Source organism: Heteronotia binoei, chromosome 7 (genome assembly GCF_032191835.1).
Source record: "Heteronotia binoei isolate CCM8104 ecotype False Entrance Well chromosome 7, APGP_CSIRO_Hbin_v1, whole genome shotgun sequence".
NCBI classification, from domain to species: domain Eukaryota; kingdom Metazoa; phylum Chordata; class Lepidosauria; order Squamata; family Gekkonidae; genus Heteronotia; species Heteronotia binoei.
Genome location: NC_083229.1, coordinates 111121823 through 111140998, shown reverse-complemented (window position 1 = coordinate 111140998; position 19176 = coordinate 111121823). Strand labels below are relative to the sequence as shown.

Sequence of the window (19176 nt, the reverse complement as noted above, 5' to 3'; positions counted from 1 at the left end):
GGCCTGTAATAAGAGCCCTTGGAGGATTAGCTACATCAGGGGTGTGTTGCTTAATACGTTCCTGCTACAAAAAAAGCCCTGGTTATTATACAGTGTGCACAATACCCATTCTAGTGTGAGTGCAGTCTTGTGCAGTGACTATTGGCAGCCTGTCTGTTAACAAGGCTTGGCTGCCCTTTGAGCGCCCTGGGAGGCTGAAATATTCTTCTACAGGTGTCTTGGTCTTGTGGTTCTTGATGTCAGATTTGTGTCCATTTATCCTTTGGTGTAGGGTTTGATCTGTTTGCCCTATGTAAAGAACTGAAGGGCATTGTTGGCATTTAATGGCATATACAGTGCTAAAAGATGAGCACGTTAATAAGCCTGAGATGGTGTAGTTTAGGCCCAGTGATTGCGGTGTCTGGTGGTATGTGGCAGCAAAGTTGGCATCTGGGTTTATTGCAACAGCTGTTCTGCTGCTGCTCTGACAGGCTTTTAGGTGGCTGCTCTGATATTATGGAAACCTCTTCCAGTGGAAATTAGAAGGTCTCCAAAATAAAACTTTTGAAAAGTGTTGTGTATGTGTGACTTTGTGTTTGATGAGGGTTGTTAGTTCCTGCCTGGCTCATTGGAGCCTTTAGGACGGAGCTTGGAGACGTGGGTACAATGGAAAGCAGGATCCAAATCTCTTCTTCCCTGGACCAATCACCAGCCCCCTGCTGGTTCAAAGGACCCAATGATGATCTAGCACGGGAACTTTGGAGTGTATATAGCCTTCCCAAGCCTCCCGCCCTGGCGGGAGAATACTGGATTTTCAGCCTCTTTTCCCGCTTTCCATAACTCTGGAAGCGGGGGGAGGAGGGGGGAATGGCGCCAAGGAGCATTTGCGTCGTCCGGGGAGGAGGTGCTGAGCCTGGCAAGGGAAATCTTGAGAAGGGAGGCTGGCTCGCCAGCGAGCGGGTGGAGGTGGCTGCCGAACGCAGGCGGGTCTTGACGGACTCCAATGCCCGATGCTTCTCCTCCTCCCTTCCCTTCCCACCCAGCCCCGTTGCAGCAGCCGTTCTTCCTTTTCGCAAGCTGCTTCCCGCGCCCAGTCAGCTGGCTGGGGGGGGGGGGAGGAGAGAAGCCCCGCCTGCAAAGGACCATGTGCCTTTGCACCTCCGGAGGCTTGATTGCAAGGCTCCACTTTGGGATGGTGTGACTGCTGCTGTAAAGAAGCTGGCAGCAACTCGTGAGTAGAAAGGCCAGTCCCTCGCTTCAGTTGCCAGAAAGGGGGGGGGGAGGGAGGAGGAGAGGGAAACGTCTTCATTATTCCCTATGTGGAGATCAATTCTCATAGGGTATAATGGGGAATTAATCTGGAGGTTTTGGGGGCTCTGGGGGAGCTGTTTTTTGAGGTAGAGGCACCAAATTTTCAATATAGTATCTAGTGCCTCTCCCCAAAGTACCCTCCAAGTTTCAAAACGATTGGACCAGGGGGTCCAATTCTATGAGCCCCAAAAGAAGGTGCCCCTATTCTTTGTTATTTCCTATAGAAGGAAGACATTTTAAAAAGTGTGCTGTCCCTTTAAATGTGATGGCCAGAACTCTCTTGGAGTTCAATTATGCTTGTCACACCCTTGTTCTTGGCTCCGCCCCAATGTCTCCTGGCTCCACCCCCAAAGTCTCCTGGCTCCTCCCCCAAAGTCCCCAGATATTTCTTGAATTGGACTTGGCAACCCTAAGTGTATATAGTTGGTCCCATTGAATCAGTGGTCTTAGTTTAGCCATTGCCATACCGTAATCACAATAAAGAGCTTTGATTCACTGCAACCAAGCCTCTTCATGTATCGAACCCACTGAGTGGGTGCTTGGTGGGGATGTTTTGGTGGGCACTGGTCTATTGCTTGAAGGTTTTTGTTTTCCTGGTTGTTTTAATTTTGTTATTTTTAAAACATGTGATTTTGTGTTAATGTGATCGTAGTTAACCACCTTGGGTCTCAGTTATCTGGGGGAAGGGTAGGCATATAAATATATTAAATAAATAAGTGTTAAGAACCTAGCAGTTCAGTGATCACACACAATCCACTTCATCAATGGCAGTTTATTGATACGCAGCAGTCCAAGGCAGAAACAGACTTTGCAAAAGCTGGTTTGGCAGGCTTTCGCCCTTCTCTTATAGGAGGGGTGGCCAACGGTAGCTCTCCAGATGTTTTTTGCCTACAACTCCCATCAGCCCCAGCCAGCATGGCCAATGGCTGGGGCTGATGGGAGTTGTAGGCAAAAAACATCTGAAGAGCTACCGTTGGCCACCCCTGTCTTATAGCCTTAACCTAAAACTGTTACATTTTCAAAGGAAAGTGGGAAGCGGTGGTTCCTCCCACCAAGGTTCTTCTCAGGCCCCTTTGCAGGTGTGCACATAATCTACTAAGAGTGACCTTGGTAACTCTTGAGACCAGGCTGAAAGAATGTGGTAACTGTTTCATAGAGACAGGAGCAAGGCGAAGCAGAGGTGCAGGAAATCGACCCCTTCCCAGCCGCACTGGCAATGCCAGTCATAGGCTGGGGGCCGTGCTTTGCCCTCCCAGAAGGAGGGAGGCTGACGCCGGCTTCCCGGCCATCCGGGAGTCCAAGGAGTGGGCGTGGAGTCAGGGCTATTAAGCCCGGGCTCCCGCCCGTGCTACGCAGTTCTCTCGTGGCTCTTGGCCCACCCACCCGCCCTATGCAGTACAGGTGTTACCGGTCGCCTTATTAGGGGCCAGGTAGGAATTTTTTCATTTTCACGGAATTGGCCTGTGTGAATTTGTTTTTTGCCTACCTTGTACTGCAGGGTAGTGTAGGGAGGATGGGGTGAGGTTAGGTAGATTTGGTCGCTTGGCAGGATGAGGTATTGGCTACAGCCTTTTCAGGGGAGCACCTATGGCTCTGCACCAGTGGGTGCGGGTGGTCTGTATGAATGGTAGATGGGCTACACGGCTCAATGCTGGGAGTGCAGATCACGACAAAGCCTCACCTGGGCGGATCTTTCCTGAGTGATTGATGCCGACAGAGGTGGAGGTGGAGTTTGGGCCTGGCCGCTCAGCACCAGTCAGATGGTAGTGGCCTGTGTGCTGGGGGCAGGGTGGCTCGCCCTTCTGGACAAGGCGGGGTCCTGTGTTTTGACCCCAGGGCTTGTTCTGGCAGGCCTATACCTCTTGCCATCCTTATCGTTCAAGTTATGTTTCAATAAAGCGGCCCGGGTTTTTTATCCAACACACTGTGTCAGTCTCTTCATTCCGACTGGGGGGGGCAAAGTGAAAGTACTTCGGCAAACAGACAGCAGAAAAAAACAATGGCAAGAGTCATCTTGACAATAAGATGGGTAGGCCCAGTGGCTTGGGGCCAGACTATGATTTCCATTGGCACAAAGATTTTTACCCAAGGACCATAATTTTCCCACTTCCCCTGTTCTTGTGGCAAAATCCCACTTCCCCGAATCCAGTTCCTGAAGGTCCTTAGTAAATCTCATAAGATTTTTTTAAAAGGAAAAAGTAGTTCTACCTGCTTCAACCGCAAGATCATCATGCTTTTGAATGTATAAAATAGTTCATTGATATAAAAAAAAAATAATGGCTGGCGTGTGTTGACATTGTGCCTGGCAGTTTGAGCCGCTTAGTCATTTGAATCAATGGGGAGAAGGATAAACAGTTAGAAGTTTCCAAAGGTCAAAGAAGCAACTGTCTTTTCGACTTCGAATCAGCAAAAATTTTCCACTTTCTTGCAGACATAATGCCAAGCTTGCATCTGTGCATCTGTCTTTCTCTTTTCTTTGAAGGAGCACAGTAATTAACTAAAGGGCAGATCACACCACATTGAGCAGTAAATGATTGCACAGTGCAACTTCCTTTTCTGTTTTCTCTCTGCTATGACAACCAGTTTCAGAACAGCTTTCAGGCTGCTTGATGTATAAAAATGTGCCAACCGGCGCCGTAGGACCATTAAACACTAACCTTTTTTCATAAAGAAACAGAACTCTTTACAATAGCATCGATACCATCCCTCCCCATAAATTTTATTGCTATAGGAGAAAACAAGTGAGTTGAATAAGAAAAGAAAGTGTGTATCCTTCTAAAAAGTATTTTGTTTCTCCTATTATTTTTGTTTTAATTTCTAATTTCCTGCTGCTTTTTTTTTTTTTAATTGCATGCTATGGCCAAGCAGTCTGATGGTACCTTGCATTTTGGGAAGGGTGGGATATAAATTTAAGGGATGAGGGTGATTTCCAAAATGCCATCTAAATCTTAATGATATGAAATAAACTGCTGGCTAATGTTAAATGTTAGTTCTTTGAAATCAACAATTGGGTAATCAGAACTTTCTAAATTGTCTTGTAGATTCTGGTGGGTTGCTGTGTTGAACTGAAGCAACAGAACAAAGTTTGAGTCCAGTGGCACCAACAAAGTTTAATTCTGGAATAAACTTTTGTGCATTCACACAAAAGCTTATACCCAGAATCAAACTTTGTCTTAAAGGTGCCATTGGACTCAGACTTTGTTCTGTTATCTCATCTTTTAATAAACTGGCCTACATCAGCTGATTTTCATACTCCTTTTTAACTAGGATTGCCAGGTGTTACTGGGCTTCCAGTGGGAGGCTCCCCAAAAATCAGGGGAACCCCTATCTTGATTGGGGGTTTGGCAAGCCTATTTGTAACTAGCTGCTGCCACTACAATTCTTATTAGTTTATACAGAAGATGCTTTCTTTTCAGACCTATATGTTGAACCAAACTACAACTGATGACAGCTCTGAGTCCAATTTTAGAAGCATTTGTACTTCTTTAAAAATTAGCTGATGCTTACATGACCTCCTACCCCAAATACATATGTGTGTAATGGGGCTGATACCTTACAGTACAATTTGTTGATGTTATTAATCTAAAACAGTTTTGTTGCCAGTTTTGTTATGCCTGTGGGCACTTGAAATTTTGAGCACAGAAGTGGGTGCAACCACAAAATGGCTGCCATGGAGGGCAATCACAAACAGGCCTTCACAGGTCACTGACACCAAGCACAAAAAGTTGCACATTGAAAGCTAAGCACCATCCTGTGATGACGTCAAGTGTTTCTGAATAGTTTCTTCCTGTAGACACACCAGTGATGCCTTCTCAGTTCTTCTGAAGCCAGAATTGGCTTGTTGCTTTGGGGAAGAGATAGGCTTCCCAATCCCCAGGTCCCATTGGTTTTACAGGCTCCACCCCACCCCCAGCCAGCTGGCCGGTGGGGGAAGCCCCGCCCCCCCCCACAGTCACTAGTACCTCTAGCTGTCTGGCAGGTTTAGAAACCTGCAAACAGGTCCCATTTTAAAATGTGTGTGTGCCTTTAAATAAGAGCAGGAAGTACTTCATGGGGAAGGGTCAGCAGCAGACCCCTCCGTTTCTTTTGCTTTCATTTCAGAGCAAGTAAGAGAGAGAAAGAGTGTGTGTGTGAGAGAGAGAGAGCAGCGTAGCCCCTGTACTTTTCAGAAGTCTTTGTAGGGGAGCCAGTAAGAGTGTGTGTCTGTCTCTGCTTGTTTTGCATTGTTTTCAGAGTCATTGTATAGGAGTCTGTCTATGGGATGGAGGAAAACTCCACCTCTCTCTCTTTTTATTTGCCAGTGTTAGCCTGAAGAACAGCAGTTCCTGTGAGTAAAGCCCCAGTGAGATCACAAAAATGTGAGCTTGCAAACTCTGTGCATTTGGGCTGTTTTTTGTGTGTTTACACTTTCATTTACTAGACTTGCAGCTATTGGGGGATGAGGAAATGATAACTATTCAGGTGAACTGTACTGCTGTATTTTTATGTATTTATTTTGGGAATGGGAAAGTCTGGTTCTACTCCCAAAGTCTCCCGACTCCACTCCCAAAGTCTCCTGGCTCCACCTCCAAAGTCCCCAGATATTTTCTGAATTAGACTTGGCAACCCTAGGAAGAGATGCTTTGTCAAAGAAGCAAATGAAGACCAGAAAACCCATTGGTGGGGGACACGGCACCCACTGGCAGCATGCTAGGGATCACTGATCTGACAGCTGTGAGCCATTAACAGTTAATGTGAACGTTTATGAGAAGATTCCTTTCTGTTGTGTTCCAAACCATGTTCATAATGACATCTCCCTTCATTGCTACATATTAATGTCTTTTCAGGTGTCATCCTGCAGTTGACTCAATAGTGACCAAAAGAATCACCAAGCACATCTACTTTGGGGTGTATGCAGCCTTTTCTGAACTTGGGGATGGACACTGGCATTCCTGCGACTTCTGGCTCATGATGACGCTGGTGGCTTTACTCTGGTTTGTCCGTCTGTATCTTCACTACTGCAGCCAGTGGATCTTCCTTCAAGCTGTTGCAATTCCTGTCACAAAGTGAGTATTGATTTGCTCATTGTGCTGCACGAGGTCTACAAAGAGAGATGACATAACATGTCTATAATATAGTGGGTTCTAAGCAATGATGAAGTGAGGTGGTAGTGAACATAGCTCTATTATTGAATACAGCATAGTATAGTACTGCCTCAAAAGACTGAAGACTGGGCAAACAGGGCCATCTATATATACGCACAAACTTCCTGCGCTACCATGTTATTGGACCATTCAAACCAGCAGGGGGCTCTTGATTGGAGCAGGGCAGCAGGGATTTGGATCCTACTGCCTATTGTTCCTGAGTCCCCAAGCTCAGTCCTACAGGCTCCAATGAGCCAGGCAAGAACTCCAAATCATTGATACAATTCCAACCTCATATGCAACAATGTCTATCCTCTTTGGAGGTGAGGTCAGACGTTCATAAAATCCCACTACGGGCATGAGTGGAGTCCAGAAGCATGTCGGATTTTAAGCGGTTGTCCAAACGTCAGCATCTGCGAATGGTGGTTAGCTCGTTCGAGTCCCGCGTTGAGACGACTGGGGCGCGGACTAATTTGATACTGCTTTAAATCCAGAACAAAATTCTTCTGATGGTTCCTGAGTGGGATTTCTCTGTTTGAACGCTCCATCGTTGGCGACTCGTCGGAAGCGCACCACCGCTTCCCGTCCAAAGCCCCCTGCAAGTGATATCACTGCGCCAGTGAATGAGCGAGCGAACGTTGGCTCGATAAATCGTTTACCCGCCCCTATGTCCGGAAACAAAACTCACTTTTGAAACTAGATGTGAACTGATTTGAATTCCTGGGGTTTTTTCTGCACGCGTAGTGCTCGTGCTGGAAAAGTAGTGCCAACGGACTAGCAAAACTGTTAGTGATCCAACCCATTTAAAAGCGACGCGCTGCAGATAGCGGGCATCACTGCACCTGCACTAATGCAGATTGACGTCTCATGAAACGAGGTCCGGTAGAGCACTTTGATCGACCAGCGACGGGACCCACATAGGATGGAACGGGAGCCTGGCTGTTGTCTGATCGGAAAATTGGTTGTGCGGATTATAATAGAGGTGCTTTGCAGATGGATTTAATGGTGAGTGTGACCGCACCCTGGATCTGTTAGCAGCCAACTCAGCACCCATTCACTGACTGAATAGTAAAGGTTGCGAGTTGAACTTGCTATTGTAAAATTGAACATTTATTATTCCTTATTTTTATTTTGTTAACAGGATCTCTTCCAATCTCTGTGGAGGCAGATTGGCCATTAAGGCCACTGCGGGAAACCCTGGTGTGCCAATGGCCTTGGGGACTGCCTCTCCCTGCTGGGGCTATGGTGGCCCCATGCAAGGGGCAACATTCATCCTGTTCAGGGCAGCCCTTGCAAATGCTGCTGTGGTAAATTGCCATTCCTCAGCCCATACAAGGTAGAGTTACCATGGAAAGCGAGCCAACTGCTCTGGTCCCAATCAGTGCAGGCAAGCTCCCATGGCCCACCTGCCCCACATAGGGATGTATCAGCTGGCTTGCTTGCAGGGAGAGCTCACCTACCATGCACAGGCCAGCTTTGGAGCAGCCAGCTTACTTGCAGGAGTGGCAAGAGAGTTGTCTTTTGCTCCTTTCCCCTCCACTGTTGAGTGGGCATTGGTTGTGCTATGGGCCAGGTCCTCCCCAGGGTTGTTTCTGCTTTCCAGTCTGCCTGGTTTTTCTATACACTTTCTAGTCTTTCCATACACTTTATTCACATACACTTTATTCATAAGCCAGTGAGTATACTGCTTACAATTTTGCTGTTATGTGCAATTAAAGATGCTCACTCTTTAGCAATATTTCTTATTTATGGAGTATCTTGATGGTGTGTGCTACTTTATAGTTTTACTTTGTTGTAGTTGCTGCTGCTTTTTCTGATAGTTACATAGTACTCTTTCTGAATTGTATCCAGGACTTTTTTTTTGTAGCAGGAACTCCTTTGCATATTAGGCTACACCCCCCTGATGTAGCCAGTCCTCCAATATCTTACAGGGTTCTTCTTACAGGGCCTACTGTAAGCTCTTGGAGGACTGGCTACATCAGGGAGGTGTAGCCTAACATGCAAAGGAGTTCCTGCTACAAAAAAAGCCCTGCTCATTGTTCAATTAAACAAGAAGTCTTGGTATCTAGGCTGGGTAGGGTTGCCAATCCCCAGGTGGGGGCAGGGGATCCCCTGGTTTGGAGGCCCTCCCCCCACTTCAGGGTCATCAGGAAGCAGAGGAGGGGGAGATGTCTGCTGTGCACTTCATTATTCCCTACGGAGACCAATTCCCATAGAGTATAATGGAGAATTGATCTGCAGGTATTTGGGGCTCCAGGGGGCTGTTTTTTTGAGGTAGAGGCACCAAATTTTCAGCATGGCATCTAGTGCCTCTCCCCACAAATACCCTCCAAGTTTCAAAAGGATTGGACCAGGGGGTCCAATTTTATGAGCACCCAAAGGAGGTGTCCCTATCCTTCATTATTTCCAGTGGAGGGAAGGCATTTAAAAGGTGTGCGGTGTAATGGAGAATTGATCTGTGGGTATCTGGAGGGGCTGTTTTTTGAGGTAGAGGCACCAAATTTGCAGCATAGCGTCCAGTGCCTCTCCTTAAAAAAAAAAACCTCTCCAAGTTTCAGAAATTTTGGACCAGGGGTTCCAATTCTATAAGCTCCAAAAGAAGGTGCCCCTATCTTTCATTCTTCTGAATGGAGCAAAGGCATTTAAAAGGTATGCGATCCCTTTAAATGTGATAGCCAGAACTCCCTTTGGAGTTCAATTATGCTTGTCTCAACCTTGCTCCTGGCTCCACCCCTCCAAAGTCTCCTGGCTCCACCCCCAAAGTCTCCAGATATTTGTTGAATTGGACTTGGCAACCCTAAGGCTGGGGAAATACATCCACTCAGGAAAGCAATATGGAATTTAGCTCCTAACAGTACATTCCAGTTAAACCCTGCCCCACTGTGGTCACTACAGCAATTTTTGTTCTCCCCCCCCTCCTCCCCCAACCCTCAGCAAGCCATATGAGGCACAGGTGAAAACAAATCATAACATTCTGCTCAGTTATTCTTAGATAGCAAATCCAGTGGCTACTTTTCTTTTAGTTCAAGATAAATAATTGTAGATGTGGTGTAGAATAACCACCAAGAAAGATAGTTTGCTGACTTCTCCCTCGACCTTTATTTTCAGATTCCAGTTCTTCCCTCACACAGTGGATTTGTGCTACCAGAATTCTTTGGTACATACCAGTGAAGAGATGGCTGTCGTTGTGGTGGGACCTTTGACCTTGAACACAGTGATGCTTCTTATGGTTTTGATGAGATGGGCCTGTCAACTGTTGTTTGGCTCATTTCCTTCTTTCTTGTCAAAGCTGATCATGGCTTGGGGACTGTGGACAGTATTAGACCCCTTGGCAGTGTTTGTAGTGGATACATTCCTGGGGGTAAGTCACTTAAAATATCTTGAATATGAGTCTTTGCTGTTAAGGCTAGTTTTATTTAGTGACTCCTTCAGAGATATGAAATTCCTCCCCTGGCTACAACAAGCTACTTTTTTGTTTTGTTTTTGTTTTGTTTTAAAATTAAACCACTTTTATATTACTAATTGCACATTTTGATTGAAAGGTCTATGATATCTTTCCCCGTTTTGTGAAATGACTGAGGTAAGACCTTGATATAGATACAGAGATAGTGTTAAAAAAGATTACAATGGCCTTGAAGATGTTGGTGACCTCATAGAAAAGCGACAGAATATTTTGAAATAAACAATCTTAAAATGTAGCATTACAGAACTACTTCAGAAAACAAAATTTGTAGAGAAATCATTGGATTCTTTTGTATTATTAGGAATACCTATAGCATTGTTGGTGTGCAAAGTGACTTAAATTGTTTAGGTCTACAACAAATCTCTAAGATTCCATTAGTATGGATATTTTCCAGGTGCAGAACTGAGGTGACAAATTGATGCTGGAATGCACAGTGTGTTTTGCTGATCCCCCCCCCCCCCCCGCCACACACACACACACACATGCACACACCATCAGTTTGGTCTTGGTAGGGATCCTCAGTTCATATGTTAATTATCACTGCAGTGGACAATTGTGAGTGAAACGCACCATGCTAAAACAAGCCGTTCCCAGAATAACACATGAAACCCAGTAAAGATAGCCATTAAATCTCCAGTGGTTTTGGAAAGAAAAGAAATGAAACACTTTGCAAACATGCTTTGGGTTGTGTGAAGAAATCCATTTTTTTTCCTTTGGAGGTTTGAATTGAGCACAACTTTCATGTTGTGTTTTAAAAGTGTTTTTTTTTTCTTTCTGGGCAGAAGGCAAGTAGGAAGGGGGGGGAGGTCAGTTCAATTGCTTTCAGCCCACCTTCATGCAAATGCTAATAGGTCTAGCAGGAGACATAATGGGTGGGTCAAGCTCTCCCCCTTCCCCAAGCAGGAAACAGGGATTTGGAGGCATTAAAACTAGCAAGACTTCAGGAAGGAACTCCAGGAAAAACCTCTTTGACTTTGCCTGACTTGCTCAGTGGGTGGGGAAAAGAGAGATGATAAAACTCAAGGGATCAAGGTATCTTTGGAGTGGAGTTCATCAGAGCAGAGAGAATTTGTAGTTGAGGTCTGGAGGAGTCAGCCATTGACCAAAAGTTTAAAGGTAATGGGAAGTCCCTAGCAATATGTAACTTCCTAAGCTAAGGAGCCTGTCCTATATTTTAACATTTGAAAGGGCATGTATAGAGAGACGGCAGAGGATTTGCATTTTACCCATTTCTTTTGCATCCCTTGCTCAATCTGGTGCTGTGCTAAAAGTATGTTTGTGAACATTTACTTTTTAATAAATACTTTATAACTTTTGATGCTGGTAGTAGTTCTCTGTATGACATAGACATCCACCATCTTGGACACACTATTTTAAAAGGGGTGCTGGGGAATGGCAGGCAGTTGGCAAGTAGCTATTCCTTCAAGGGTGCACAAGGCAGTAAACTGTCCCCCTGGTGATCTGGTGCTGGGAAACAGGAGTCACAGAGGTGTAAGGAAATGCCCCTAATTTCCAGAACATCGTAGTCACCCGTCTGGTTGCCAGAGGGTCTGGAGACAGAGCTCTCACACATCTGCCAGAAGGACGTGGGTTTGCCTACCAGACTGGAAAGGACTTATGAGTACTAACAGCCACAATGCTAAAGCAGCGCTCCGTGTCCCTGGAAGAGCTCCAGCAAGGAGAACGGATGATTTCCAGTCGCTTCGGGCGAACGCCATCTCTATCTTGGAGCGGAAGAAAGTGCGCCGTTAGGAGCTATCCAGACCATACGGTTTTCAGCCTTGACCATAGAATCCACTTTGGGAGGCTAATACCTGCTATCTTCCAGCAGTGCTAAGACTCCATTTCAGCACAGAGGAAGGACACATACGCAACAGATGTTACCCACCCATGGAGCCATCAAGCTTATCCAGGAGTGGACCCTACCGAACCACCCAAGCATTTGTCCAACGGAACTCAGGACAAAGACTGGTGGCAAGGAGAACACTGAAGAAGAGGAAGACCATCTTCAGCCAGAGCCAAGTTCCTTTGTGCAAACCGGGTGTTACCTAGGTAGTAATTTGGTCATCTATTGTCACCTTTTTAGATAATCTTAAGCACCCCTCCACCCAGTAATTTCTCCCATTCTTCTCCCCAACTGTCAGTCTGGAGCCTCCCCCCTTGACCTATGGTTACCTGTACACCCAATCAGGTAACCCGGGCCCATGCTTGTTCATTGGTCAGTTATGGGTACCCAATTAGGTGCCACCAATTAACTTGCTATTGGCTACTGCAGAAGTCCAGCCCTTAGCACCTGTTTTATCTATTTTAATTAATTTATGTAATTGAACTGTATTTTAAATCATTGTTTATTTTGTATTTTATCTAAATCATGGCATGCCATGTCTGTGAGCCGCCCTGAGCCCGCCTTTGGTGGGGGAGGGCGGGATATAAGAATAAAACTTACCTTACCTTACCTTATGGTCACTGCAGAGCCTCCCCTTTCTCCTCCCTGTACCTCCTATCCTGAGGGTCTAAGGTAGTCTATTTAACCTCTGACCCAACTCCACTCTGGTGTGAATCTAGCAGTACCTGCTGTCTAGATCCATCCTTGATTCTTGGCCAGTTGAGGGTCCCGTTTCCCCCATCCTCTTTCGTTGCCATTGGAGCCTTCCTTGAAGACTACGATCGGTAATTATCACCCTGTTTGTCTACCCATGTGGTGTCTCTGTATCTCTCTCTATTTTTCTTAAGACCGTGTGTATGATTTTATGAGTATTTTATCTTGTATGTAAGCCTATATTTTCTGGAATAAATTTTAATTGTTTTACTTAATTAGAGTCCCTAATATTTTAAGCATTAATTTCTGGATGTGGAATCCTGTATACACAGGTAAAAGATCCTGATTAAGCCAGGTGCCCACCTGACAATTCCCCATCCTCGTTTTGAGGGCATTTTGGCTTACAGAGGCAAGGCCTTAAAACTGGTAAGGGATGCTGGGAATCTTGACCTTCTCAGCAGACAATTCCTTACAATCGTTAGGTGGTGATGGCAGGTTACTGAAAGAGAAAAACTTTTCCAGGGCTGCAGTCAGATGGGCAGTTTAGCCCAATATAGTTGCTGTTCTCTTACAGATTAAATGTGCACATTCACACAACTGGGGTGGAATTCTAGCAGGAGCTCCTTTGCATATTAGGTCACACACCCCTGATGTAGCCAGTCCTCCAAGAGCTTACAAGGCTCTTTTTTTTGTAAACTCTTGAAGGATTGGCTACATCAGGGGTGTGTGGCCTAATATAATAAGGAGCTCCTGCTAGAATTCCACCCCTGCACACAACCACATCTGGCGCCTGTTCCCTAGATGTACTCACCCCATTGTATGACGAGTTGGACATGGAGTTAACAGCTACTGGGGAAAGTCTGGTGCTTACAGATGTCTGCGCATTCATCCTGCATTTCCAGATGTCTAAACTCCCCCCAGTGTAAGCTCAAAGTGGTTCACCATTCTGTTTATTAAAATGGTAGTGCTTATGTGCATGGGATGTGCATGGGTACACAAGCACACCCAATAATTTTTTTAAAAAAAAAAGTCAAAGGGAGGGAGGGAGGGAGACAGACATAGATAGATAGATAGATAGATAGATAGATAGATAGATAGATAGATAGATAGATAGATAGATAGATAGATAGATAGATAGATAGATAGATAGATAGATAGATAGTCCCATTTTGGCACTGGTTGTAAAGGAATTGCTTTGTGGGTAGGTGAGAAATTTGGGACCAAAGTGAGCACAGTAACATTAGGAACTGATATTTATGTTAAAAATATCCACAGAACTTTGTTGCTCCTCCAATTTCATCTCAACTAAGTTCATGAGGATGTGGCATACTTGTCGCAAAATGAGGTGAAAGAAACTTGAAGTGATAGAACGGTCTGTATGTACCATTTCAGACTGCTGAATGGGATTTTTGAATTGTTTCACCTCAGGGTAAATGACATCCCAGAAAAAAGTAGCATAGGGAAGAAGTTCTAGTTTTGCATTTTCTTTAAATGTAAAGATGCAGTTCCTTATTGTACTCTGAAGTGATACTGTCCACCCAATTTTCTTAAAGCGGGGCGGGGGGGTGTAGCAGGAAGTCATTTGCCTGTTAGGCCACACCTCCCTGAAGTAGCCAATCCTCCAAGAGCTTACAAGGCTTTTAGTGCAGGGCCTACTGTAAGCTCCAGGAGGCTTGACGACATCAGGGGTGTGTGGCCTAATAGGCAAAGGAGTCCCTGCTACAAAAAAAAAGCCCTGCTTACAAGTCTACCAACTGCAGCCCTCATCTGACGGACTTAGTTTTCTGACAGTATCTTGGCACCTCAGCCAAGCAGTCATGACAGAGCTGTAGTGTTCTAAGTTTTCAGAGTCAACTGCAGTTCCACGTGCTCAAATTGCTAAGAATTGCACGTGGAGGTAATAAGAATCATTTTCACCACATCTTTCAGCTTTATTCAAACAAATACATGCCATACGTCTTCAAATTGCAATTGATGACAATAGACCAGGTTTTGGCCTATAGACATTACATTCACTAGGAACATGTTCTAAATACTTAGCAGAACATGAAGCCCTCTGCTTCTAGTTATAAAGAGAGAAACTCATGACATGAATACTGATACCACCTCTTCATCTGCATCAGGTTCCGATGAAGACCCAAATCAGCCTGAAAATTAGACGTTTGAGAGCACTTCTAATTTGACTTTGATTTGAGATGTTATGAAAAATGCGTCTTGCTCTGTACTTGAAAATTGGCAATATATTCTACCAAAATTACTTTCACAAGGAACACATTTGACTGACTGAATACCAAGTGAAGGGGCCTATCCCATTTCAAAACGAAACAGAATCCCTTACATGTGTTTCCCATATTTGTTCTTGCAATCCCCCCACCTCTGGCCGCCTTTGGCATTTTTTCAGCTGCTATTTCTGATTTACTTGCCAATCAATTTATTTTGGATCAAGCATTTTAAAATGTTATGTTGTGGTAATGTGACATGAGTTACTTTAATGATCTAATATCTTTTTTTAAAATTTCTAAGCAGACTTAGCGCTTATGGAAGCTGGCAGATTGATAGGACTGGAAAATAGGGTCCTGTGTCAATTCACTTTCATTTTTTTTTATTATTAAAAGAAAAAGCGCAGATCACTTGACACGGCATTAACCACTCCTCCACCCCTCAGTGATGTGAGAGAGTATCAGATATAAAGAGAAGGCCTTGTCCTGCAAACTTCTGCCATATTGCTTACCATCATAAATAATTATGAACAGCAAAATTGCACATACATAGTTGGCAGGGCCAGGACATACAGAGTATAACCTAGCAATTAGAAAGGGAGCCAGCCAGGTCAGATTCAGGAAACTTTATGAGCCTGCTTTTAAATCTACTCATATGTGAATATTTCCTCCATGGTTAATGTGGGAAATGACATTTAACCTTTTGCTTGACAATCCTGTTAGATAATCAATCAGGGCTGCTGCTTCTTTTTTTTTTGTAGCAGGAACTCCTTTGCATATTAGGCCACACGCACCCTGATGTAGCCAATTCTCCAAGAGCATACAGTAGGCCCTGCACTAAGAACCTTGTAAGCTCTTGGAGGATTGGCTACATCAGGGGTGTGTGGCCTGATATGCTACAAAAAACACCCTGATTGTTTGTGTTTCAGGAAGCTATTGCTTGAAAATCCTCTGGGGTGGATATACCAGTTTTGGAATGTTTTCCCAGTAGCTGACATTTTCCAAGATGGCAGATATGGTTATTTTGATAATTAAAATTGGCATAGGATGCTCCTCTTGGTGTCAAAATGTATGTCTTCCCAAGCAAATTTTAAAGCAGTAGTGTCCTGAAAGACACAAGCAATACAATTCTATGTCTTTGTGTGTGTGTGTGTGTCAGGGCCCTATTGTGGATTTAGGACTAGCAAGCAAGTCAATGGATTTGAACACCTCCATTTCAGACCCCCCCACCCCCCAAGCACAGCTCCTCCATAACAGCACACCCTGACAATGTCCCAGCAAATGGGGTAAGCGTCCATTAAGATGTTATCAAAGATTTCAGGTTTTCACGGCTGGCAACATCATTAGGGTTTGTAGAATCTTTCGGGCTCAAGTGCCGTGTTCTACTGGAGAAAGTTTTTCTTCTAGACGTTTTGTTCTCAGCTGCGGAGAACATCTTCAGTGGCGTTGCAGCCGGAGCAGGCGCTCTGACCTTCTTGGCTGCTGTGCATTGAGTGAGGCCAGGGCTGCTGGAGAGCTGCTATTTCTAGGCTGGAGGGGGTGTATCCATTAAGATGCTTTCACACTCTTGTACACCTTACCATCTCCATTTTGTCAAATGCCAAGTACTTTGATATAGTCGTACAAACTGGTGGTGGTGATGAGGATGATATGTTGTAAGAATTTATTTTCATCTTTCTTAACATGGTTCTTTAAAAAAAAAAATTCCAGCGACTTCATTACACTCCGGGTAAACCCACTGCTGACTGTGCCAAGCTGTATTGGTTGTTTTTACGGACAGAAGGATCTGGGATCCCTGGCATATTGATCACCCTGTTGCTCTACACAATCCTATTCTTCATTTCTGCGACGGTGTGGTATCTGTATTTTGTAAGGTAATTTTTTTTCTTCACTATTTAAATTCTAAGAAGCTGCTTCAGTTCCAAAACTGGCCATTTATGACCTTTCGATGCTAATGCTACGAAATTCCAAACTGGATAGATAAATAGTGTACAGTGTGCCTAGGCTCTTCAGAAGGAAGTGAAGTAAAACCATTGTGGCAACTGGCAAGGAAGAATAACAAGCAATTTTCAACATTGTCAGACAATGCCCCCACTTAATTTAGAGGATATATTAGCAAGGCCAGGGTTATGAGCAGGCCAGCCAGGTGGGCATCCAATCTACTGCTGCCCAAGGTTGAACCTTTTTAGTTATTGTACCAGGGGTATGGAGCAGCACGTCCAGTTGGGTTTGGAGATCACCTTCCTTGTTGAATTTTAGAAAGCTCTGTAAAGAAATTCTGTTTTGAAGGATTTTCTGTTAAATTTCAGCAGCTGTGAGTTACTGTAGTAACAATATGACTTTGATATCTGGGTACACAATTGTTGTTTGATTTCCTCCTCCTCCTCCTCTTCTTCTTCTTCTTCTTCCTCCTCCTCTTCTTCTTCTTCCCTGTTTCTGATGTGGCTTTTTAAATCTTTTTGGTATTTTGTGATCCATGAGAAAGGCAGGCTTCCAGAAGTTCTTCATGGAAACAAAATTCTCAAAAATGTTTAAAAGTTCATGGGATGCACCCATGTGTTTCCCCTTCATTTCCCTCTTGAGAGTTCCGTCACCTCTTTTTCCAGAAAAAAAATCCTGGCAATAATATTAATACTAATACTAATAACAACAACAAGAAAGGCTTTTTTTGAGCAGGAATGCACAGGAGCACAGTTCCAGCTGGCTTGGTGTCAGGGGGTGGCGTAATATACAAATGAGTTCCTGCTGGGCTTCTTCTACTAAAAGCCCTAATAATAATAATAATTAATAATAACAGTAATAGTAACAACAACAACAATAAACTGGGGAGTGACAAATCAGTGGTTCCTCATGAATATTCTCATTCATTAGGTCCTTTTCTGAGACTTCTCTCTGTCTCTTCTCCATCTCCCTGTCATTTGAGGTAAAGTGGAGTGTGATTAGGGAGAAGAACAATCTAGTTACTGTTTTTAAATGTTGTATTTATAAATTATGCTGTACATTACCTAGAGCCCAGCTTTGTTGGGATGGGGCGATCCATCAGGTCGAAGGTAACAATAAATAATAAATAAATAGCTAGGGAGCCACATTTTTGGAGTATCTTCCCTCATGAAGTTTCTTTTTCATTTCGTTACATCTTTGGTTACTATCTTCATTTTGATTGTTCTGTTGATTTGTACTGCTGTTCAGTTATGTCTGCAGTTCAGGAATAATTTGTATCTGCTGCTAATCGATGCTGATGAATTCTGTTGTACGTTGCTGATTTTTGTTTAAACATCGAACTAAAATCAGACCTTATTTTTTTTACTGATGTCATTGTTCAAGTGCATTGAAAATACAGAGTATGGATAATTTAAATAATAAATTAAAAAGCAAAAAGAAAACTGCCTTGAAAATATCAGCTTTGCATGTCACGGACCTAATGTTTTTGATGACTTCTGCTTTTCATGCTGGATCCCAAATTTTTTGTACCTAAGGAGGTCTATGCCTAGCTGAAAAATTTGATAACTCTTATGTTTATCACCTTGTGGTCCAGAAAAGCAGGATAGACGTGCAATAAATTATGTGTTCCGTTGAAAGAGCATAATTTAATTTAATGAAAAAAACTTAGACAGCATTGACATTAATACCTACAATGTCCAAAGCATTTTCTCTGATCAAAAAGTGGGTCCTTGAAATTGACCACAGTAGCTTGAACCTGAGACTCCACAGAGTATGCTCCTCCCTATTTTTTGGTCTTTCTTACCCGGAATCTTCACCTCCCCCCCCATGTACTATTTTATACCATTTCATGTTATTGAAGAGCTTTTTTGTTTGCAAGACTGAATATTATACCTTCAATGGTTTTGCAAAGGACATTTTTGAATAGACCTTACAATAATAGAATCTGCCTTTTGGCCTTAACAGGATTGATACATCCTTTCATGGTCTGTTAGAATGCAGATTTTTTTGAGATTATGAGGGATTACTATATTAAGCCTTTATTCAACCAATCGTCCTCCCCATTCTCCAGAAACCCTGGCTCTTTTCCTCAGTGATAAGGATCTTAAGATCACTCTAGCAATCACAAAATTTGTCTCAGTCCTTTTAGCACTTGCATTAAAAAAAAACAACAACTACCAAATAAATGTCTTCTGCTGCTCAAGGCTTGTGAATCAATGAGCTTCTAAAGGTACAAAAGAAAAGAAATACCTACATTGTATGTTGTCTCTGCAACCCAGTGAATGATATTGATGGAAATGAATGTTTTTCTTCCAGTAAATCCTTTCTTTGTCTTTATATCACAGCAAGCAGAAGTAAAAAAAAAAAAATCTAAAACCTTACAAAAGAAATTCAAATCTTCTGCATTCCTAGAAGCTGTACACAAGTCCAATGTACTGGTAGTCTAGTTAATTAGTTTCTGAGATGTTAATGCTGCCTTAATCATTGACTTAATAGTTTTGAATGGCTTCATAAGTTTTAGCTGCTGTCGTTTATTACTCAGGAAAATTAATTTAAATTAAAACATTTGTAAGGCAGATTTTTATGAGAATATTATGAACA

The 19176-nt window shown here is 43.6% G+C and overlaps 1 protein-coding gene across 1 annotated transcript in view; it reads left to right on the top strand.

Annotated features, from left to right (window-relative positions):
• LOC132575555 (uncharacterized) overlaps positions 1 to 19176 on the top strand; it is a gene marked incomplete at its 5' end in the record, with an annotated part of 215254 nt that overhangs the window by 143935 nt on the left and 52143 nt on the right. The window contains 3 exons of the mRNA XM_060244362.1: positions 6117 to 6335; positions 9522 to 9774; positions 16345 to 16508. Coding sequence (XP_060100345.1) covers positions 6117 to 6335; positions 9522 to 9774; positions 16345 to 16508 — 636 coding nt within the window. The remainder of the gene's footprint in view (positions 1 to 6116; positions 6336 to 9521; positions 9775 to 16344; positions 16509 to 19176) is intronic.